Consider the following 17,572-nt stretch of genomic DNA (forward strand, 5'->3'; position numbering starts at 1 on the left):
CTTGGTGAAGACTTGGTGATGAGAAGCAACCAAAGCAGACATTTAAGTGAATGTTGTTTTATCCAACAAAGCACACATTCATTTAAAACCTAATTCATTTTCTATTGTATCTTATTATAGAGTAATGTAGTTGCCATTTAAGCTTTACACAATGTATTATCTTTTCACTCAATGTCATCTTTTTTTCAATCTATTTTATAGCTTTCCAAACTTCTGGTAAGTTGTCAGGCAGTGCCTTTGTGTCCCTCGCTTTTGTTCATAACCACCTGTTTTATTTTCTTTAATGCTGGTCATTTGTCTCATATTTAATTTAAATTTTTTTTGTAGTTAGTAGATATCGTCCTTTTTTTTTTGCTGGCTCTAGATTGATGGACACGCTCTACATGACGTTTTTGAACAGGTCACAGGTCCAGTCAGATTTTAGGGTCTAAAAACTGAACTATGTGTGTAGTGAGTATTGAGGTATCTGATAAAGCCTAATACTACACTGTCCATTTATATAGCATCTGAGAGGCATTTAGGCTGCATAGACTTGTGCAATAACTGTTGTTGGAAAGGATCTTTCACGATCCTTTCCATCGACAAAAGACTGAACATTGCATGAACAAGTACAGTACATATAGCGCTGTTTTGCTCTATGGAAAAGCAAGAGGGAGAACGATGGAGCGGCACCCCGCTGCACTCTCCCCCCCTTCACTTTCATTACGATTTATTCGTTTAAACATGGGCTCTCAGGATAACTTCTGGCACTGTTTTTAATCACCTTTTGGCTTCAGGCCAGTCGTACCTTGGTTCATCAGGTATTCACATACTTTGACAGATGGATTAAAACCTTTAGGGCATCATAAATTGTCAGGCTGTAATGCCAGAAGTTTCAAATCTTCACTTCTGGGCCTTGTGAAATACAGTAGTACAACACAAAACATGGAGTGCAAGAAAAGGGGGAAAAACTAAATTGGAAGCAGGAAACACACTAAATATGACCTTGTAAACCTCATGCAGAACGTTTGGGGGTCTTGTCTGAATGTCCTTGGACTGTGGCATTACTTGTGTTTAATGTTTGTGTCTTTATTACATCTCCCAGATAACTGGTCATGGAACACATTTGCCTTCCCTTTTCCAAATACTTTGGGTTTCCAAGAACACTGTATAATCATCTTGTCCCTTGTTCAGACATCTGTTGTAGATAACATTTAATGTAATATGGAAACTTTGTTGTGTCTAACTTTTTTCTCTTACTGTCCTGAAGAGTAAACATCAGAAGCACCAGGCATTTGAGGCAGAGCTGCAAGCTAATGCAGATCGTATCCGTGGTGTCATAGACATGGGCAATTCTCTCATAGATCGTGGCGCTTGTGCTGGCAGTGAGGATGCAGTAAAGGTGAGTAAACAATTGCATATGTAGTGTGGGCTTTGTGTATGCATGTGTCTGTGATACTGTTTTTCACTTTTATGTTTAGTGCAAAAGTTTTTCATTTTGTTCTCCCTTGCTCTGTGTGTGTGTTTTTTTTTTTTTTTTTTTTTTTTTAAATAGGGATTGCAAATGACAGACTAATACAGACAGTGATACAGGAGGAGAGGACCCTGCCCCGAAGAGCTTACAATCTAGTAGGTGAGGGAATTTCACACACAATAGGATGGGATAATGCCAATAAAATACAGATTACTCGTTAAGGGAGGGGCACACGGTGAACCAAGAGCAGTCTTCATTTTGGCAAGGCAATCATGAAGAGTCTCCAAAGTGTTTTGTCTTTTACTCCGACATAATGTTTGAAGTTAACTGATTGTCCCGTGCTGTATTTTAGGCACGTTTGGCAGCACTAGCAGACCAATGGCAATTCCTGGTCCACAAATCTGCGGAGAAGAGCCAAAAATTGAAAGAGGCCAACAAGCAGCAAAACTTCAACACTGGCATCAAGGACTTTGACTTCTGGCTGTCAGAGGTAAAAAAAAGTATTTGTTTGGTCAAGAAAAAAAAATGGCTTTGGCCATATATTCAACAAGTTTACACATGTGTTCCTCAACAGGTGGAGGCTTTGCTAGCCTCAGAAGATTATGGAAAGGACTTGGCATCTGTCAATAACCTCCTGAAGAAACACCAGCTGCTTGAAGCTGATATCTCTGCCCACGAGGTAAGTCAAGAATGGTATAGCTGCAACATTAAAAAAATAAATAAAAATAAAATGGAGGCATATCAGAGTTTGACATTTGCAAACGTGCAACTCATATTTTTTTTTTTTTTTTTTTTTTAAATCACCTTAGGACCGTCTAAAGGATTTAAATGGACAGGCTGACAGCTTGATGACCAGTAGTGCTTTTGATACTTCTCAAGTGAAGGAGAAGCGGGATGCCATCAATGGTCGCTTCCAGCGCATTAAAGGAATGGCGTCTGCTCGGCGCAGTAAGCTTAACGAGTCTCATCGCCTTCATCAGTTCTTCAGGGACTTGGATGATGAGGAATCTTGGATCAAGTATGTACATAAAGAATAGCTAGGAAATTTACTTAGGGTTCTGTAAATCCTTCCCCATCCCCTGAAGTTAAAACTACTGGTTTAATGTCTCAGTGACATTGATCTCGGAAAGAGATTTGCCTGTGACCACTTCAAGCACTTTTGAAGTAGTTTGGACACTGTAAACTGTAGACAATAAGGCAAAAATTCTAAAACTAGATAGTGTTTACATTGAGGGTTGACAAAGTTTTGGAATATGTTCAACTATGCTTGGAGAATACCATTTGGGTGAAAATATCAAATATTTCTTTCCGAGTAGGGCAAAGAAAGTAGCAGCATAGAAATGTATTTTGTTCAAGTACTATTTGGTTGTGTTAGGTTATATAAAGAGTTCCTACATTAGTAATCAATGTGCTAATACTTATAGGGAGAAGAAGCTCTTGGTTGGCTCTGATGATTACGGCCGAGATCTGACTGGAGTGCAGAATCTGAGAAAGAAACACAAGAGACTGGAAGCAGAACTGGCTGCCCATGAGCCAGCTATTCAGGTATAAGGAGCTGACCAACATTTTAGAGATATAGAGATATAGGTGTTTTTTTTTTTTTTTTTTTTTTTTTTTTCTTGTATCTGAGCTGTATTGTGTTCTGTAGGGTGTGCTGGACACTGGTAGGAAGCTGGCTGATGACAACACTATTGGAAAGGATGAAATTCAGCAGCGTCTGGCTCAGTTTGTGGAACACTGGAAGGAGTTGAAAAAACAAGCCTCAGCCAGGTATAAATGTGTATATTCTGCTGCCTTTCAAAGATGATGGGATTTACATGTTCTTCAGGGAGCATGGGAACTAAAAAGGCATTGTCTCTCATCCTTTCAGCACATATCACCCCTATGTTAACTACTATGCTGTGTGGAGTTAGAAAGCCGTTTTCTGATATTATGCATTTGGGGGTTGGGTTGTGTCTGCTTGACTCAGTTTTGTTTTAAATAGCTTTTTTTTCCTTGCTGACCTCTAAGGGGAAGTGGTCAAGGTTTCACAGGTGATTTTAGCTCTGGGCAGACTCACCTTGAGCTGGCTCATTCTTGGGTGGTGAAACAAGTGGCTGGTTATAAGTGGAGTTAGAAAACACAGGAGTTTGCAAACGAAAGGAGTTGAATCCTTATAGTAACCACAAACTGTAAGTAAACTTTTATAACTCTTTGTAAACAAACAATGTAACTGTGAAAATGAGTGGTAGCAAGGTGGAAGGTTTTGTTCAGTGCACAGTCTGCCATATGTTTGCACAAATAGAGCAACAGCTCCTAGGTGAATACCGCTGTGACATATGTGAGCACGTCGCCCTTCTGGTTAAACGCATTGCAACACTGAAATCAGTCAATCACCTTGAGAGGGATCTCCTGCTCACTGAGCAGGTAGTTAATGGCTTAGATGTGGAGGGTAGGGTAGAGAGGCTAATCAGGATGAACATGTAGGGAGTTGAGTTACTGTAGTTAAAGGGAGTGGTAGGGGCACCCAGAAAAGGAAGCCCAGCCCTGTGTTTGAGCACCCTAACATATTTGCAAAGTTATGTGAAGATGTGCAGGTGGCAGACCCAGTGGTGGCAACTCTAGATGTTACGGCTACCCCTAACAGCCAGGAGTGCAGCCCATCTAGTAGGGGTGGGGAAGAAAATGCAGGAAGGAAAAGACAATTGGTTATCATAGGGGATTCTATGGTTAGAAGGACTGATAGAATAGTTTGTCGCCCGGATCCCTTAAACCAAATGGTTTGCTGTCTCCCTGGTGCCAGGGTTCGGCATGAGGTGGACCGAGTTGACAAATTACTGGGAGGGGCTGGGCATGACCCAGCTGTATTGGTCCATGTTGAAACCAAGGTTATGTTCTCTGGAATATTGCCTGTGCCATGTGCAACACAGAAAAGGCGAGGCAGCTTGGACAGCTAATTACATGACTTAAGCCCTAGTGCAAAAGAGAAGGGTTTGGGTTCATAGAGCACTGGGCTGACTTTTCATTGGGGTACAACCGTATGCTAGAGATGGTTTGCACCTAAATGAAAGGGAGTCTGCTGTGCTAGGGAAAAGATTCAGGGGAATGGTTGAGGGATATTTAAACTAGGACAGAGGAGGATGGGACAGTTAAATAAGGTGGCAGAAAGGTTAGTCCAGTCAGCTACAAGTGGGAGGATAGTTGGGGGAGGGTTATGGATAAATGTATGGAGCTTCCCATGTTAAAAACAAACATTGGATTGTGCAGTACTATTTTTGTACTGAAAAACAAAAGGATTTGGCAAACAGCAATGATTTAAAGAGCCTGTTCACCAATGCCAAAAGTCTGGCAAACAAAATGAGAGTTAGAAGTCTTATTGAGTGAAGAGCATTATGACTTAGTTGGCATTGCTGAATCCTGGCTCTGTTCACATTACTGGGCTGTCGATATTGCGGGTTATACTCTCTTTTGTAAAGACTTTTGTAGAGTCAAACAAAAGGGTGGTGGTGACTGTCTGTATGTGAGAAGTGATCTGAAAGTGAATGTGAAAAAAGAAAATGCTGGTGGAACAAACGATGAGGTTTGAGGCATTATGGGTGGAGTTGAATGTGGGGATGCACAATACACAATTATTGGAGTCTGCTATAGGCCCCCCAGTGCTAAAGAAGAAATAGAGAATCAACTACTAGCACAGATAGAACAAGCAGCAAAAAGTGGAAGTGTTTTAATCATGGGAGATTTCAACTACCCTGACACTGACTGGAGTAATGGCATTACAGGAACAGCAAAAGGGGGGAAATTTGTCAATTTTAATACAAGATAATTTTATGGTACAGTTTATAGAAGCCCCAACTAGAAATGATACTCTGCTGGACCTAGTTCTTTTTAACAATGTAGAACTTATAACAATGTGCATATAAAAGAGAATCTGGGTAGCAGTTGCCATATTATGATTACTTTTAATGTAAGTTGTAAACAGGAAAGATAAAAACATTGAATTTTAAGAGAGCAAAATTTTCCAATTATTAAGGGCGACTCTCTGTGACTTGGACTGGGAGACAATTTTGCCCTTAAAGAACGCAGAACATAAATGGAAATGTTTCAAGTCTGTTCTACACAAGCACACAAGTAAAAATATATTCCAATGGGTAATAGGATTTAATTTTAACCTTTTAAACTTTTGTGGCTCACAGCTGAAAAGCCATAAAGAACAAGAAAAGGGCATTTCAAAAATATAAAAATGAGGGATCACCTTTGTTTCAAAACCATAAAGAATATAACAAAAGGTGTAAAAAAGAGATAAAATGTGCAAAACTTAAATAAAAGATGGAATGCAAAGAAAAGTAAGGCAAACCCCCATTTTTTTTTTAATAGCAAAATATTAAATCTGAGCATGTAGGCCTGGCCCCTTAATGGATGTCTCTGGGTTGGTAACGGGATAAACAAAAGGCGCATTTACTAAACACTTTTCTTTACCTCGGTGTACACAAGGGAAAATGGCAGAACTCAAGTCCAAAATTATAATAGCATTGTCACTGCCCTTAATTAGTCACAATGGCTCAAAATTGATATGATTGAGAAATAAGTTGGGCAAATTTAAGGTTGACATAGCACCAGGACCCAATAGACTACATCCACGTGTCCTCACGCTGAGCTCACAGGTATTTCAAAGCTGCTATTTCTAATTTTTAGAGACCCTTTAGTCACTGGCATGGTACTGATGGATTGGCATGAGGCCAATGTGGTTTCTATCTTAAAAAAGGGAGCAAAGTCATTACCAGGTAATAACGGCTTTAATGTCCATATTTGTAAAGGTCCTAGTGAGTTTGCGTGGTTTCAAGAAAGACCGAAGTTGTCAATTTTACACTCTCTAGGTTTAGAAAAGTAAATCCTTAAATTGATAGAAAACTGGCTTAAAGACCGCATCCAGAGAGTTGTAATTAATGATTCATATTCTGAATGGTCTAAGTTTATTAGTGGTGTACCCCAGGGTTCAGTGTTGGGACCTTTATTTAACATCTTTATAAAGGATATAGAGTTTGGGATTAAAAGTACCATTTCTGTGTTTGCAGATGACACCGAACTGTGTAATGGAATTAAGTCCATACGGGATGTCCATAATCTTCAAGCAGACCTGGATGTACTGTTTGATTGGGCAGCCAAGTGGCAAAATACATTTAATATAGATAAATGTAAGGTTATGCACTTGGGAGTTAACAACATGCATGCTTCATACTGTGCAGGGGCAGTACGTTTGGGGGAGTCAGAAATGCAAAAGGATCTGGGGGTTCTGGTAGATCATAGACTTATTAACAGCATGCAATGCCAAGCTGTAATATCAAAAAGTAGCAAAGTACTTTCTTGTATTAAAAGAGAAATAGACTGCAGAGATGGAGCCAAAGCATTGGTCAGACCACAGCTGAAATATCCAGTCCAGTTTTGGGCACCAGTTCACAAAAAGAACATTGAAATTGGAGAGTGCTGAGAAGGGCAACTAAACTAATAAAAGAAACGAAGGAGCTCAGCTTTGAGGAGAGATTAACGGAACTGAACCTATTCTCCCTTGAGAGGAAACATTTTTAAGGGGGTATATGATCACCCTGTATAAATATATAAATGGTCTATATAGAGAACTCTCTTCCCAATTATTCACTTCCAGATCATTACAAAGAACAAGAGGGCACTCTTTGCGTTTGGAGGAAAAGAAGTTTAAGCTCTGGATAAGGAAGGGATTCTTCACTGTAAGGTCTGTGAAAATGTTGAATCGACACCCTCGGGAAGTAGTTTCAGCAACTACTATAGATTGCTTTAAGAAAAAGCTGGATGCTTTTCTAAAAGCACAGAATTTACCTGGGTATTAAGGATTTAAAGATAACAGACTGTTAAACCAAGAAACAACTGTTTGCCTCATGGAATCAGAAAGGAATTTTTTTTCCCCTGTTGAAGCAAATTGTACCAGGGTTTTTTTTTTGCCTTCCTCCGGACCAACTATTACCTATAGTGTTTTATATCTGGGATATGTTTATTTCCCTAGTGGTTCAACTTGATGGATTTGTTTTTTTTTGTTTTTTTTTATTTCATCACAGTAGGATTGGCTTTCAAAATGAAGTGGCTCTATCAGCTAGCCAAATTCCATATATTTAAAATGTCTACATAATATTTTTGATTGTTTTTGCAGGGGTCAGAGGCTGGAGGAATCTCTGGAGTACCAGCAGTTTGTTGCCAATGTTGAGGAAGAGGAAGCTTGGATCAATGAGAAGATGACTCTGGTTGCCAGTGAGGATTATGGTGATACCTTGGCCGCTATCCAGGTGAGAAGATTTTGTGAGTTTTGGGAGTTTGTGAGTTATGTATTAGAAGCTCAGTTAAGGATGAAGGATAGAAGCTCAGTCAAGGATGATGGTTAAAGACATCCTTGTTTTTATTCTATTCTACTGTGTTTAGGGATTGCTCAAGAAACATGAAGCATTTGAGACTGATTTTACTGTACACAAGGAAAGGGTCCACGATGTCTGTGCTAATGGAGAAGATCTTATTGGAAAGGTAGGGTTTTTTGTTTTTTTTTTTTTGTTATCCAGGAAGGTACCATCAACCCGAAAAGGCTACATAACATTTTCAATATCTTCCTTACAGAATAATCATCATGTAGATAATATTACTGCCAAAATGCAAGGTCTTCGAGGCAAAGTAGCAGAACTTGAGAAGGCAGCCGCTCAACGCAAAGCCAAACTTGATGAAAATTCTGCTTTCCTCCAATTCAACTGGAAGGCAGACGTTGTGGAATCCTGGATAGGTAAGAATTTTTTAAATCTGAAATTTCTGCTGCAGATCGGAGATGAAGGTAATCACTTTTCTTAACTTAATTTTAATATTCAAAACATATAATAATATATTAGATATATAATATATAAAAAGTCTAATTTTTACAGCAGATTGGGCATTTGTTCCCTTAAAGTGGAACTTAGTCCAAATCATTAGATATGTCTTAGTCTGCTTTCATTTTTAATATTAGTTTACATATTCTGTCTTTAGGTGAGAAGGAAAACAGCTTGAAAACAGATGACTATGGCAGAGATCTGTCCTCAGTTCAGACACTTCTAACTAAGCAGGTGTGTGGACCGTGAGCCAAGGCTTCGCCATTGGTTGTCACACTACATCATACTTTTGTGACAATGCATGGGTTTTTTTAATTTCAGGAAACCTTTGATGCTGGACTCCAAGCATTCCAACAGGAAGGCATTACCAACATCACTGCACTTAAAAATCAGTTACTGGCAGCTAAGCATGTACAGTCCAGGGCTATTGAGTGCCGCCATGCCTCTCTAATGAAACGATGGAACCAACTGCTGGATAATTCTGCTGCTCGAAAGAAGAAGCTTCTGGAAGCACAAGAGCATTACAGAAAGGTAAGCTGTTTTAGTAAGAATATTGGCATTTCTCGAACTACTGGAGATATGATCATGTCTTAAAATAAATCTGTGTACTAACAGTTTCTATTTTATTTTTTTATTTATTTTTTTTTTTTTGTTTTGTTAGGTTGAAGATTTATTCCTAACATTTGCTAAGAAAGCATCTGCTTTTAACAGCTGGTTTGAAAATGCAGAAGAGGACCTGACTGATCCAGTCCGTTGTAATTCCCTAGAGGAGATCAAAGCTCTGCGCGAAGCACATGATGCATTCCGAAACTCCCTAAGCTCCGCACAGACTGACTTTAATCAGCTTGCTGAATTGGACCGGCAGATCAAGGGTTACCGAGTGGCTTCAAATCCATATACCTGGTTCACAATGGAAGCTCTGGAGGAGACTTGGCGCAACCTGCAGAAAATCATAAAGGTAACTGCGGAAAGGCTTGGTTGGTGGAGGGTTCTAAGTTCTTTAAGTTGTTTGAATATCATTAACGCAAACTTACTCGGTAACAATTTTGGTATACTGTGTCACCATTAAGAACAGAGCTGTAAGACATGTTTGGCTTCTAGAATAGCACTTACGTTTTCTATTTTACCCAAAAGGAACGTGAACTGGAACTTCAGAAGGAACAGAGAAGGCAGGAAGAGAATGACAAGCTGCGCCAGGAGTTTGCCCAGCATGCTAATGCATTCCATCAGTGGATCCAGGAGACCAGGTTACTTCTTTTCTCTTCAGCAAAGCCCTAATGTGTTTTGAACTGCATTCTGTGTTCTTTCATGCGTTTTCCAGCTTTGCTTTATCCTGTAAATCAGGGGTGCCCAAAACGTTGATCACTTTCTACTGGTCGTTCGCAAAGGCAACACGAGTCGATCACTGAGCCCTGCCTTACCCCTCCCTGCTGTTAACCAGCAGCCCTGCTGCACGTCTAAAAGAATGCTGGGGATATATATCGGTGTGTCTCTTCAGGGTCCAATTACCTAGATACCTTTTTGTACAGATTATCAGTTCTTTTTCTTGTGCAGCAGGTCATTCTCCTATGACATGTAAACTGTAGCTTTCCTGTCACTATGCAATGTCTGTCCAATGTTCTGCCATTCAATGTCTCATTAGCTTTAGTCACTTCTGTGTCATACTCGGTATTTATATAAATGAATATATGTTTAGCATTTTTTTTGTTGGTAGATCATTTTGACTTGGTCATTTTAAAAGTAGATTGCTAGCCAAAAAAGTGTGGGCACCCCTGCTGTAAATTTTATATATAATCTATAGTTTGTAATGATTTGTAAATCTGTGATGCTTCAACTAAATTTTTTCATTTTTGTATGTTCTTCCCCTCCCCTTGCTGCTACCTTCAATTTGGCTCTGTCCATAGGACCTATCTTCTGGATGGGTTAGTATTCTAAGACTGTGTGATGCAGTAGATGCTTGTTCGTATTTTGTACAACTTTAACTGTGCAAAGATGCCTACATTGTCTATAATAATGATGGAATACTTCAGGGATCTCTGAAATATTAATTGCATAGTACTTGTTTCAATCAGTAATCCCCCAGCAGCTCATTTTACTTGCTGTTGAATTACTGGTTGCACTGCTTGTTATAAGCAAGTTGAAGTCTTCTGTAAATATTTTTTATGCCCTACTACATAAGTGCCTATGCTCATGGCATTTGCCACACCATACATACTGCAGAGACCACACTCTGGTAAGGAGACTGGCATTGACTAAGGGCTGCATTCTCCAGGAAAGCTAAAGCAGAATTGCTGGATCACTGGGTAAAGCTATGTCCATTATAGAACACTTCCAAATACTACTTCTCTTTATGATTCAACAAGATTCTCCTGGACCAAAATGTACTGTGCAGGAGCTTATAGTTACTACTCTGAGCGCTAAATGTTAAAACATCTTCTTATAAGAAAGATTTGGAGAAAGAATAAGTAAGAATCAGGCCATCCTGGACTCTCCAAAAGAAGCTCACAAACATTTTAGCACCCATATGGAATGGCAAAATAATTAACCAGTCAGTTCTGAGATTTCTATATCCACCACTGTTTAGCCATTATCTTTTTTGTTCAACAAAGTAGGGCTTTACTTTCAGTTGTGCTTCATTGTCAAGAGTTTCCTTAAACACAACCTGTGTCCTGTAAACACAACCAGAAGTAAGAAAATCTTTTCAAAGTGAGGGAAATGCTCTTACAGTTATGAATCTTATACGTTTGAGTCATACGTGTGTATCAGTATCAAGTTGAGGATGATCTATCTGGAAGGTTTTTCTTCTCTTTTCTCCACTGATTTACTGTGGCACTATGTTACGCTTCCCAATACTAACCCACTGCTGCAAAGTAGAGCCAAACACTACCATTATTCAGAATCACCACGTAGACTTTTCATTTTAGTTTTAAAGCTGAATAATTTTTTCTCTTAAAGTCTGTGATCCATCCCTATTAAGGCATAATATGTGGCTTTTTCCCATTTTGGATGGAGTATAACTTTCTACTCAATTCTTGTCCTGATGACTACAGGAAGGGAGAAGGACAAAAACTCCCCAACAGACTGTAATAAAAACCTGACGGCGTCTTAACTTTACATCACCCTTTGAAAACGTTAAAGAAAAATTTGGGTCTGGAAACACTTAAAGGGTTTCCTTGTACTGCTTTTCTTTATACCTTTTCCTAATCTAGTCAACTGCTCTTTTATAAATCCTTGTCTATGTCATATGTAAAGAAAGAGGTCACCACACCGAACTGTTCATTTTGCAGTACCAGTAGATTCTCTTTTTATACATAGCATATTTTTTTACATTAGCACATGTTTTTTATTAGTTTCCACTATAGTTTCAATGATGTTTAAGATGCTATTTCAGTGCTAAAAAATATATATATTTTTTTTTAAACAGTATGCATTCTCTGTAAGATCCCTTTTTAAGGTTTACAAACTGGAGCTAAAGTAAAGGTTGCTTTACTGTCTTCTATGAGGCACCGAGGAACCCCACTGACTTATATAATTTTTTTTTTCTTTTTATTACTCTCTAAAGAGCTTTGTATTGTGAAAAGATCTAAGGCAGAAAACCTCGTTAAGCATTAGGTCCTCTCAACACTGAATTTTATGAACCAGGAGTAGGGAAGATTTTGCCACTGAAGTCCTTTAAAAAGTCCCAGCTTTACCTACTTAGTGCACTTTTACTACAGTACTGGCACAGACTGTTGTGTCTGTGCCAGTACTGTATTGCACTGTATGATCATTTAGACATAGGACAGTAACTTGTTTTGGTTGGCTGGAGTGATGTAATTGAGCAGCTGTGGATTGGAAATGCTTGGTGCTTCAATTGATTTACCTATCCTTTCATACTGAGTATGTTGGTTGTGCACTAACACCATGGTTGTTGCTCTTAGAGAGGCATCCCGTAGCACTTTTCTGTTGAAACACTTGGCTCTGGTGTGTAGTGGAAGCTTGGCATGGGGCTTTTCTTGTGGAATCTGTGCCAGTCTTGAAGTTAACATGAATCACAATATTGCACACATTTATACAAAACAGTGGTGTATGATTAGCTAATTTAGTTTGAGCAGCCATGCTCTATTACAAGCATAAAAAATCCTCTGTTACTGAATGACTGACATTTTTTGTGCAGATCCTGCATGGTTGAAGAATCTGGAACACTGGAGTCTCAATTAGAAGCCACTAAGGTGAGTACCGTGTACCATAGTAATCAAGGATTCTGGGCAAAGGACAGCAATTTACCACAAATGGCTCAAGAGGATGTCTGTGTCATTTGCTGTGATTAAATAACTTACAAAATACAAATATGAATGTTTACACTGGACCTGATATATTAAAACTCTCCAATGCTTGAAAAGATAGACTTGCATAGAGAACATGGGTGATCCAGCAAACCTGGAATGGATCTAATGCAGAATTGACATTTGCCACCTTATAGCAAATTATTATTTTTTTTTAATCCATTCCAGGTTTGCTGGATCACTATCATATTTTTGCATTTCTTTATTAACTGAATTTTTTTTTTTCCCCCACCATAGAGGAAGCATCAAGAGATTCGGGCGATGAGAAGTCAGTTGAAGAAGATAGAGGACCTGGGAGCCGCTATGGAAGAGGCACTGATATTGGATAATAAATACACAGAACACAGTACAGTGGGACTTGCACAACAGTGGGACCAATTAGATCAGCTTGGCATGAGAATGCAACATAACCTGGAACAGCAAATTCAAGCCAGGTATGTTGGACAAAGCTGGAGAAGGCTGTTATTTCTGAAACTTTCACTAGATAAATTGTTCTTATGGTCACACCTTATTTAAATTGATTTCCTCTATCACAGCAGGTTGATAGCACAGATTGTTGTCATTCTGTAGATTCATGCAACACAACCAAAAGCATAAAACATTTGTTAGCACAATTTGTAACTTTTTGGTTTATAATTTCTTTTTTTTACCAGAAACACAACGGGTGTCACAGAAGAAGCCCTCAAGGAATTCAGCATGATGTTTAAGTAAATATCTGTTTATAGCTTTGTTTCAGCTACATTTATGCCTTTTCTGGGGAGTTCCATCTCCTAAGATGAAATTTCTTATTTCTTTAGGCACTTTGATAAAGATAAGTCTGGCCGCCTCAACCACCAGGAGTTCAAGTCTTGCTTAAGATCTCTTGGATATGACCTTCCAATGGTAGAGGAAGGAGAACCTGATCCAGAATTTGAGAATATCCTTGACATTGTAGATCCCAACAGGTATTTTCTGCGGGACAGTTATGTTCTAATGCCTAATTTGACGGGATTTTTTTTTTAAAGGTTTCCTTTTACAAGCTTTGTCTTGTTCCTTGGTAGAGATGGACATGTGTCTTTGCAAGAATACATGGCATTCATGATTAGCAGGGAAACTGAAAATGTGAAGTCCAGCGAGGAAATTGAAAGTGCATTCCGAGCGCTCAGCACCGAGCAGAAACCATACGTCACAAAGGAAGAACTCTATCAGGTAATTTAATTTCATTCATTGTATACTCAAATTTTTTTTCCAAAATGTTCATTGTCTTCTCCTGAGAAAGCAGGCTTTATTTTAAGGAGTTATACAGGGCAAGATAAAATTGTACTGCTCGAGACCCCTACTGTACTTTAACACATTTAAATAGTCTGATGTTGGTCCAATCCCATGACAATCAAATAAATCATGACCTTAAGCCTTAGTTAAGGGTTATTTGTGGTCATTGTCCAAAGTTTTTGATCTAATGATGATTGTCAAATTATGAAAACTATAGCAAAGATGTTTGCCCCTGGTCAACATTTGGACGACGTCTTAAAGTTTTCCAAATAAAGTGTTAATTTTAATGGGTAGCTCCGCCAATGCTAAAATTAGTGCTGCTGTAGAAGTAGCACTACTGTAATATTCAGGTAGCTCAAATCTCTACAGATATGCAGTGTGAAATGAGCACTACTTGCTTCAGACATAATAGTAACAGGAAAAGTTAGTGACGTACTAGCACACTGAGATGTCAAGACCTAAAGCTTTTATTTGTTGTTGTGACAAACCAGTGTCTGAAATGCCAGTCTGACCACAAGTCAGCAAATATAAAAAAAAAACAAAAAGACAGGGTTCTAGAAATGGGTCCTAAATGCAATCCCACAGTACCCCTGAGCCAAAGAGTGCACTGGAAATAAATGGCGTGTGTATTTTTTACTTTATATGCTATTCCATACCATTGTTCAACACAAACCTCAGTGATAAGATGCCTCAGCTATAGTCACTGTTTAATCCAGGTCTTCAGTAATCTGATGCACCCTTGTTCCTATCCCCAACACTTGCACATCCTAAATAACCCTTTTGTGATGAGCAGTATAGACTCTGCGGTTTTTAATTTGGCGATTATCTGTTTTGTTTTTCAGAACTTGACACGTGAACAGGCAGACTACTGCATCTCTCACATGAAACCATTTATGGACAGTAAAGGCCGCGAGTTGCCCTCTGCATACGACTATGTGGAATTCACACGTTCGCTATTCGTGAACTGACCTAGCACCATTAAAGCCCTTGCTTGTGCCCGCTGACTATGGCTGTGCATGTCCTCTTTCTTCCCCTACCCCATTCCTGCACTGTGTTGTCATGGTTTTAGAGTTTGGTCTAGCCAACTGAAGAAGCAATATAAGCAGTGTGCTTTAATAAATGCTAAACATTCAGTCTCCTGTTTGTGTGTGTGTGTGTGTATTGATTGATGGTTTTCCAAACAATTGTATATGGTTACATTAAGTATTTTTTCTTAAATACAAAGGTAATAGAATTTTAATTTTAGTGTGTGTTCAACCTCAATGTATGTTTCAAAGTTTGTTTAGGAGAGCCACCCCTATAGTTGCTAAAAGTTTAAATAGTGAAGGGGACAAAAGAAATAGGTTTAGGTCTCAAAGGTATTGTTTAAATATTATGTATTGAAAAATTCTAGTTTCATACACAATTTACATAGTATCCAAATATTATCCCCAGTCGAGTTGCATATTTGCAGGACTGGGATATTTAGTAATAGACAAAGGTTTTCTAACCATTTGAGTGATATGACCATTTTCAGCCAAAAAATTACCCAACGTGTTTCGCCAGAATCAGCTTCCTCAGGTCAGAGGTTTGGTAACAGACCGTATAGTCAATTAATAAGTACAAGAAATACAAGATAATGAGTACAGAACATCAGTATTGTTACAAGGGCAAGATTTGATATATACTCAACAAATTAAAAACATGAAATAATTGTTATGATATTAAACCTGGGAGATTACATATAGATACATAGAGATACATAGAAAAAAAATGTTGACAAACTTTTGATTAGTAAAAGCAGATGCTATCAAGTATCAAAGTAATGTGTCAAAGTTAAATAACGTAAAGCATATATCCTCTTACATTCACCAAACATTAATTCATAATAGTGGTACAAAGTTGCACATATAATTATAAAGTAGGTAGTGATGTACTCTATGCAGATAAAATTGGAATTGTTAAACTTACGTTTAGATGAAATATGAATCCAATTGAATTGATACATATGTAGGTATATTTCAGTTGTCGGGTATATACATACCGTCTGGTAGAGACAATGAGAATTTGGTTGCTATTATAAATGGCTCACATGGTGGTTAGAGATGTTGGGAACTCAAAGTGGCAGTAAAGTGGTATGCAATTAATCCATGCAGGATATTCAGAGTAGGGCTGTAGATAAACAGCAGTATTTCAAATAGTCTAATGATGTAATAAAAAAGGGTAATTATAAAGTGTGGTATAATATATTATTGAGAATCATACAGTATTCTATAATATTAGTGATCAAATTGTAAGGTGTTAATAATGGTATAGTAAAATATTGGATATTAATGTGTGCTTACCTGGATGGGATGCATTTGAGAGTTTTCTTCTGTGTGGTAGTAGCCTGGAGATGGGACAAACGCTAAAGGCACGTGCAGTCCTGCCGGAGGGCTGCAGCTGTGATGGGGCCTCACTTTTATATGCAGGGGCTGTGGAGTTGGTAGATAAATCCTTCGACTCCGACTGCTCAGTTTCTGGTACACCTGACGCCTCTGTATTACAGGGTTTCTCATTCTATTTTCACATTTTTGCATTCAAACTTCACAAAAAAATTTAGACCCCCTAATTATTCATAAATCAATAAGTTTTTAATAAAATTAAAAATAACATTTTTACCCTAAGTTTTTCCCAAGAAACATTATTAAAAATATATAAAAATAAATTGATTTGTCACTTATGTTTTTTTACTTTATATAATTTTAAAATGAAATATCTTTATTTCTGGGATTTATACTAAGTTTTAAGATAACCATATTATTCATCTTTTTATCTTCAAAGCTATTAGCTTAATATTTCGTATTGCACCTACCTTTATGGCCAGAGAATTAAGTAAGTCAAAGAGTGGTAGACAGTTATCTGAATGGAAGTGATGCCTCCCAGATAGCAATGGTTTTGGGTTGTAATCATACAACCATACCCAAAATTATTAGGACCTATGAATCTTCCGATAGAGTGGAAGAGTTACCAAGAGGTCTGAGAAATTGAAAGGTGGATGAAGCCCATAAGGAGGAGTTACGCAAGGTAATGTCCAAAGATTGCAGAATAAGCCTCAGAAATGAAGGATCAATTTGCCAAATTTTTAAATAATCTATTTCAACAATAGATGGATGCATTGACAATTGTCTTGGTAAAACTTGGTTTGATGTGCATAGTTGTGCGCCAGGGCGGACCCACTATGTGCACGTGAAATGTGTTTTATCAGTTTTAAAATGTGCCGCACTTTTGCTTCATGTGCACTCATGCGTGTATGTATATACACAGTGCACAAGCAAACGATGTATGTATGCATTTAGATGTGTGTACATATACATAGAAAAGAGAAATTATAGGAAGACAATCATCAAATAGGCAAAGAGGGCTTTTTGGACCATATTGCTTCACATGCTTCAAATTGAAAAGATTGCCTATTTGTTCCTATGATTTCTGATGTCATGGGCTTGGCTTCAAGCAACATTCATGGATGATATTGCTTCTGGTTAAAGCAGGAATCCACCGTATCTAACATTATTAGCAAAATAATTGACTCTGTGACGTCTGCATGCATCCATTTTTTTGAAGACAAAATGTCCCTTCAGACTTTTTGCCATTGTGAACAGTCTTCCATCATAGTACACTCAAGCAGTCATGCCGTTTTAAAATAAACATGAACACTTACAGCTGATTTC

The 17,572-nt window shown here is 38.2% G+C and overlaps 1 protein-coding gene across 6 annotated transcripts in view; it reads left to right on the plus strand.

The window, feature by feature from the left end:
* Positions 1–15,016, plus strand: part of SPTAN1 (spectrin alpha, non-erythrocytic 1) — a 71,019-nt gene extending 56,003 nt beyond the window's left edge. For 3 of the 6 annotated variants that reach the window (XM_072431812.1, XM_072431817.1, XM_072431813.1), the window contains 21 exons: positions 202–216; positions 1,250–1,381; positions 1,806–1,943; positions 2,028–2,132; positions 2,263–2,471; positions 2,878–2,998; positions 3,102–3,223; positions 7,611–7,743; positions 7,877–7,975; positions 8,066–8,225; positions 8,465–8,541; positions 8,629–8,838; positions 8,969–9,265; positions 9,442–9,554; positions 10,212–10,229; positions 12,464–12,518; positions 12,870–13,066; positions 13,286–13,339; positions 13,430–13,576; positions 13,673–13,820; positions 14,726–15,016. In XM_072431812.1, coding sequence (XP_072287913.1) covers positions 202–216; positions 1,250–1,381; positions 1,806–1,943; positions 2,028–2,132; positions 2,263–2,471; positions 2,878–2,998; positions 3,102–3,223; positions 7,611–7,743; positions 7,877–7,975; positions 8,066–8,225; positions 8,465–8,541; positions 8,629–8,838; positions 8,969–9,265; positions 9,442–9,554; positions 10,212–10,229; positions 12,464–12,518; positions 12,870–13,066; positions 13,286–13,339; positions 13,430–13,576; positions 13,673–13,820; positions 14,726–14,851 — 2,676 coding nt within the window. In that variant the 3' untranslated portion in view covers positions 14,852–15,016. The remainder of the gene's footprint in view (positions 1–201; positions 217–1,249; positions 1,382–1,805; positions 1,944–2,027; positions 2,133–2,262; positions 2,472–2,877; positions 2,999–3,101; positions 3,224–7,610; positions 7,744–7,876; positions 7,976–8,065; positions 8,226–8,464; positions 8,542–8,628; positions 8,839–8,968; positions 9,266–9,441; positions 9,555–10,211; positions 10,230–12,463; positions 12,519–12,869; positions 13,067–13,285; positions 13,340–13,429; positions 13,577–13,672; positions 13,821–14,725) is intronic. The other 3 variants (XM_072431814.1, XM_072431818.1, XM_072431815.1) reach the window with 2 other exon arrangements.
* Positions 15,017–17,572: the final 2,556 nt, after the last annotated feature.

This window comes from Pyxicephalus adspersus, chromosome Z (assembly GCF_032062135.1).
Source record: "Pyxicephalus adspersus chromosome Z, UCB_Pads_2.0, whole genome shotgun sequence".
NCBI lineage: Eukaryota > Metazoa > Chordata > Amphibia > Anura > Pyxicephalidae > Pyxicephalus > Pyxicephalus adspersus.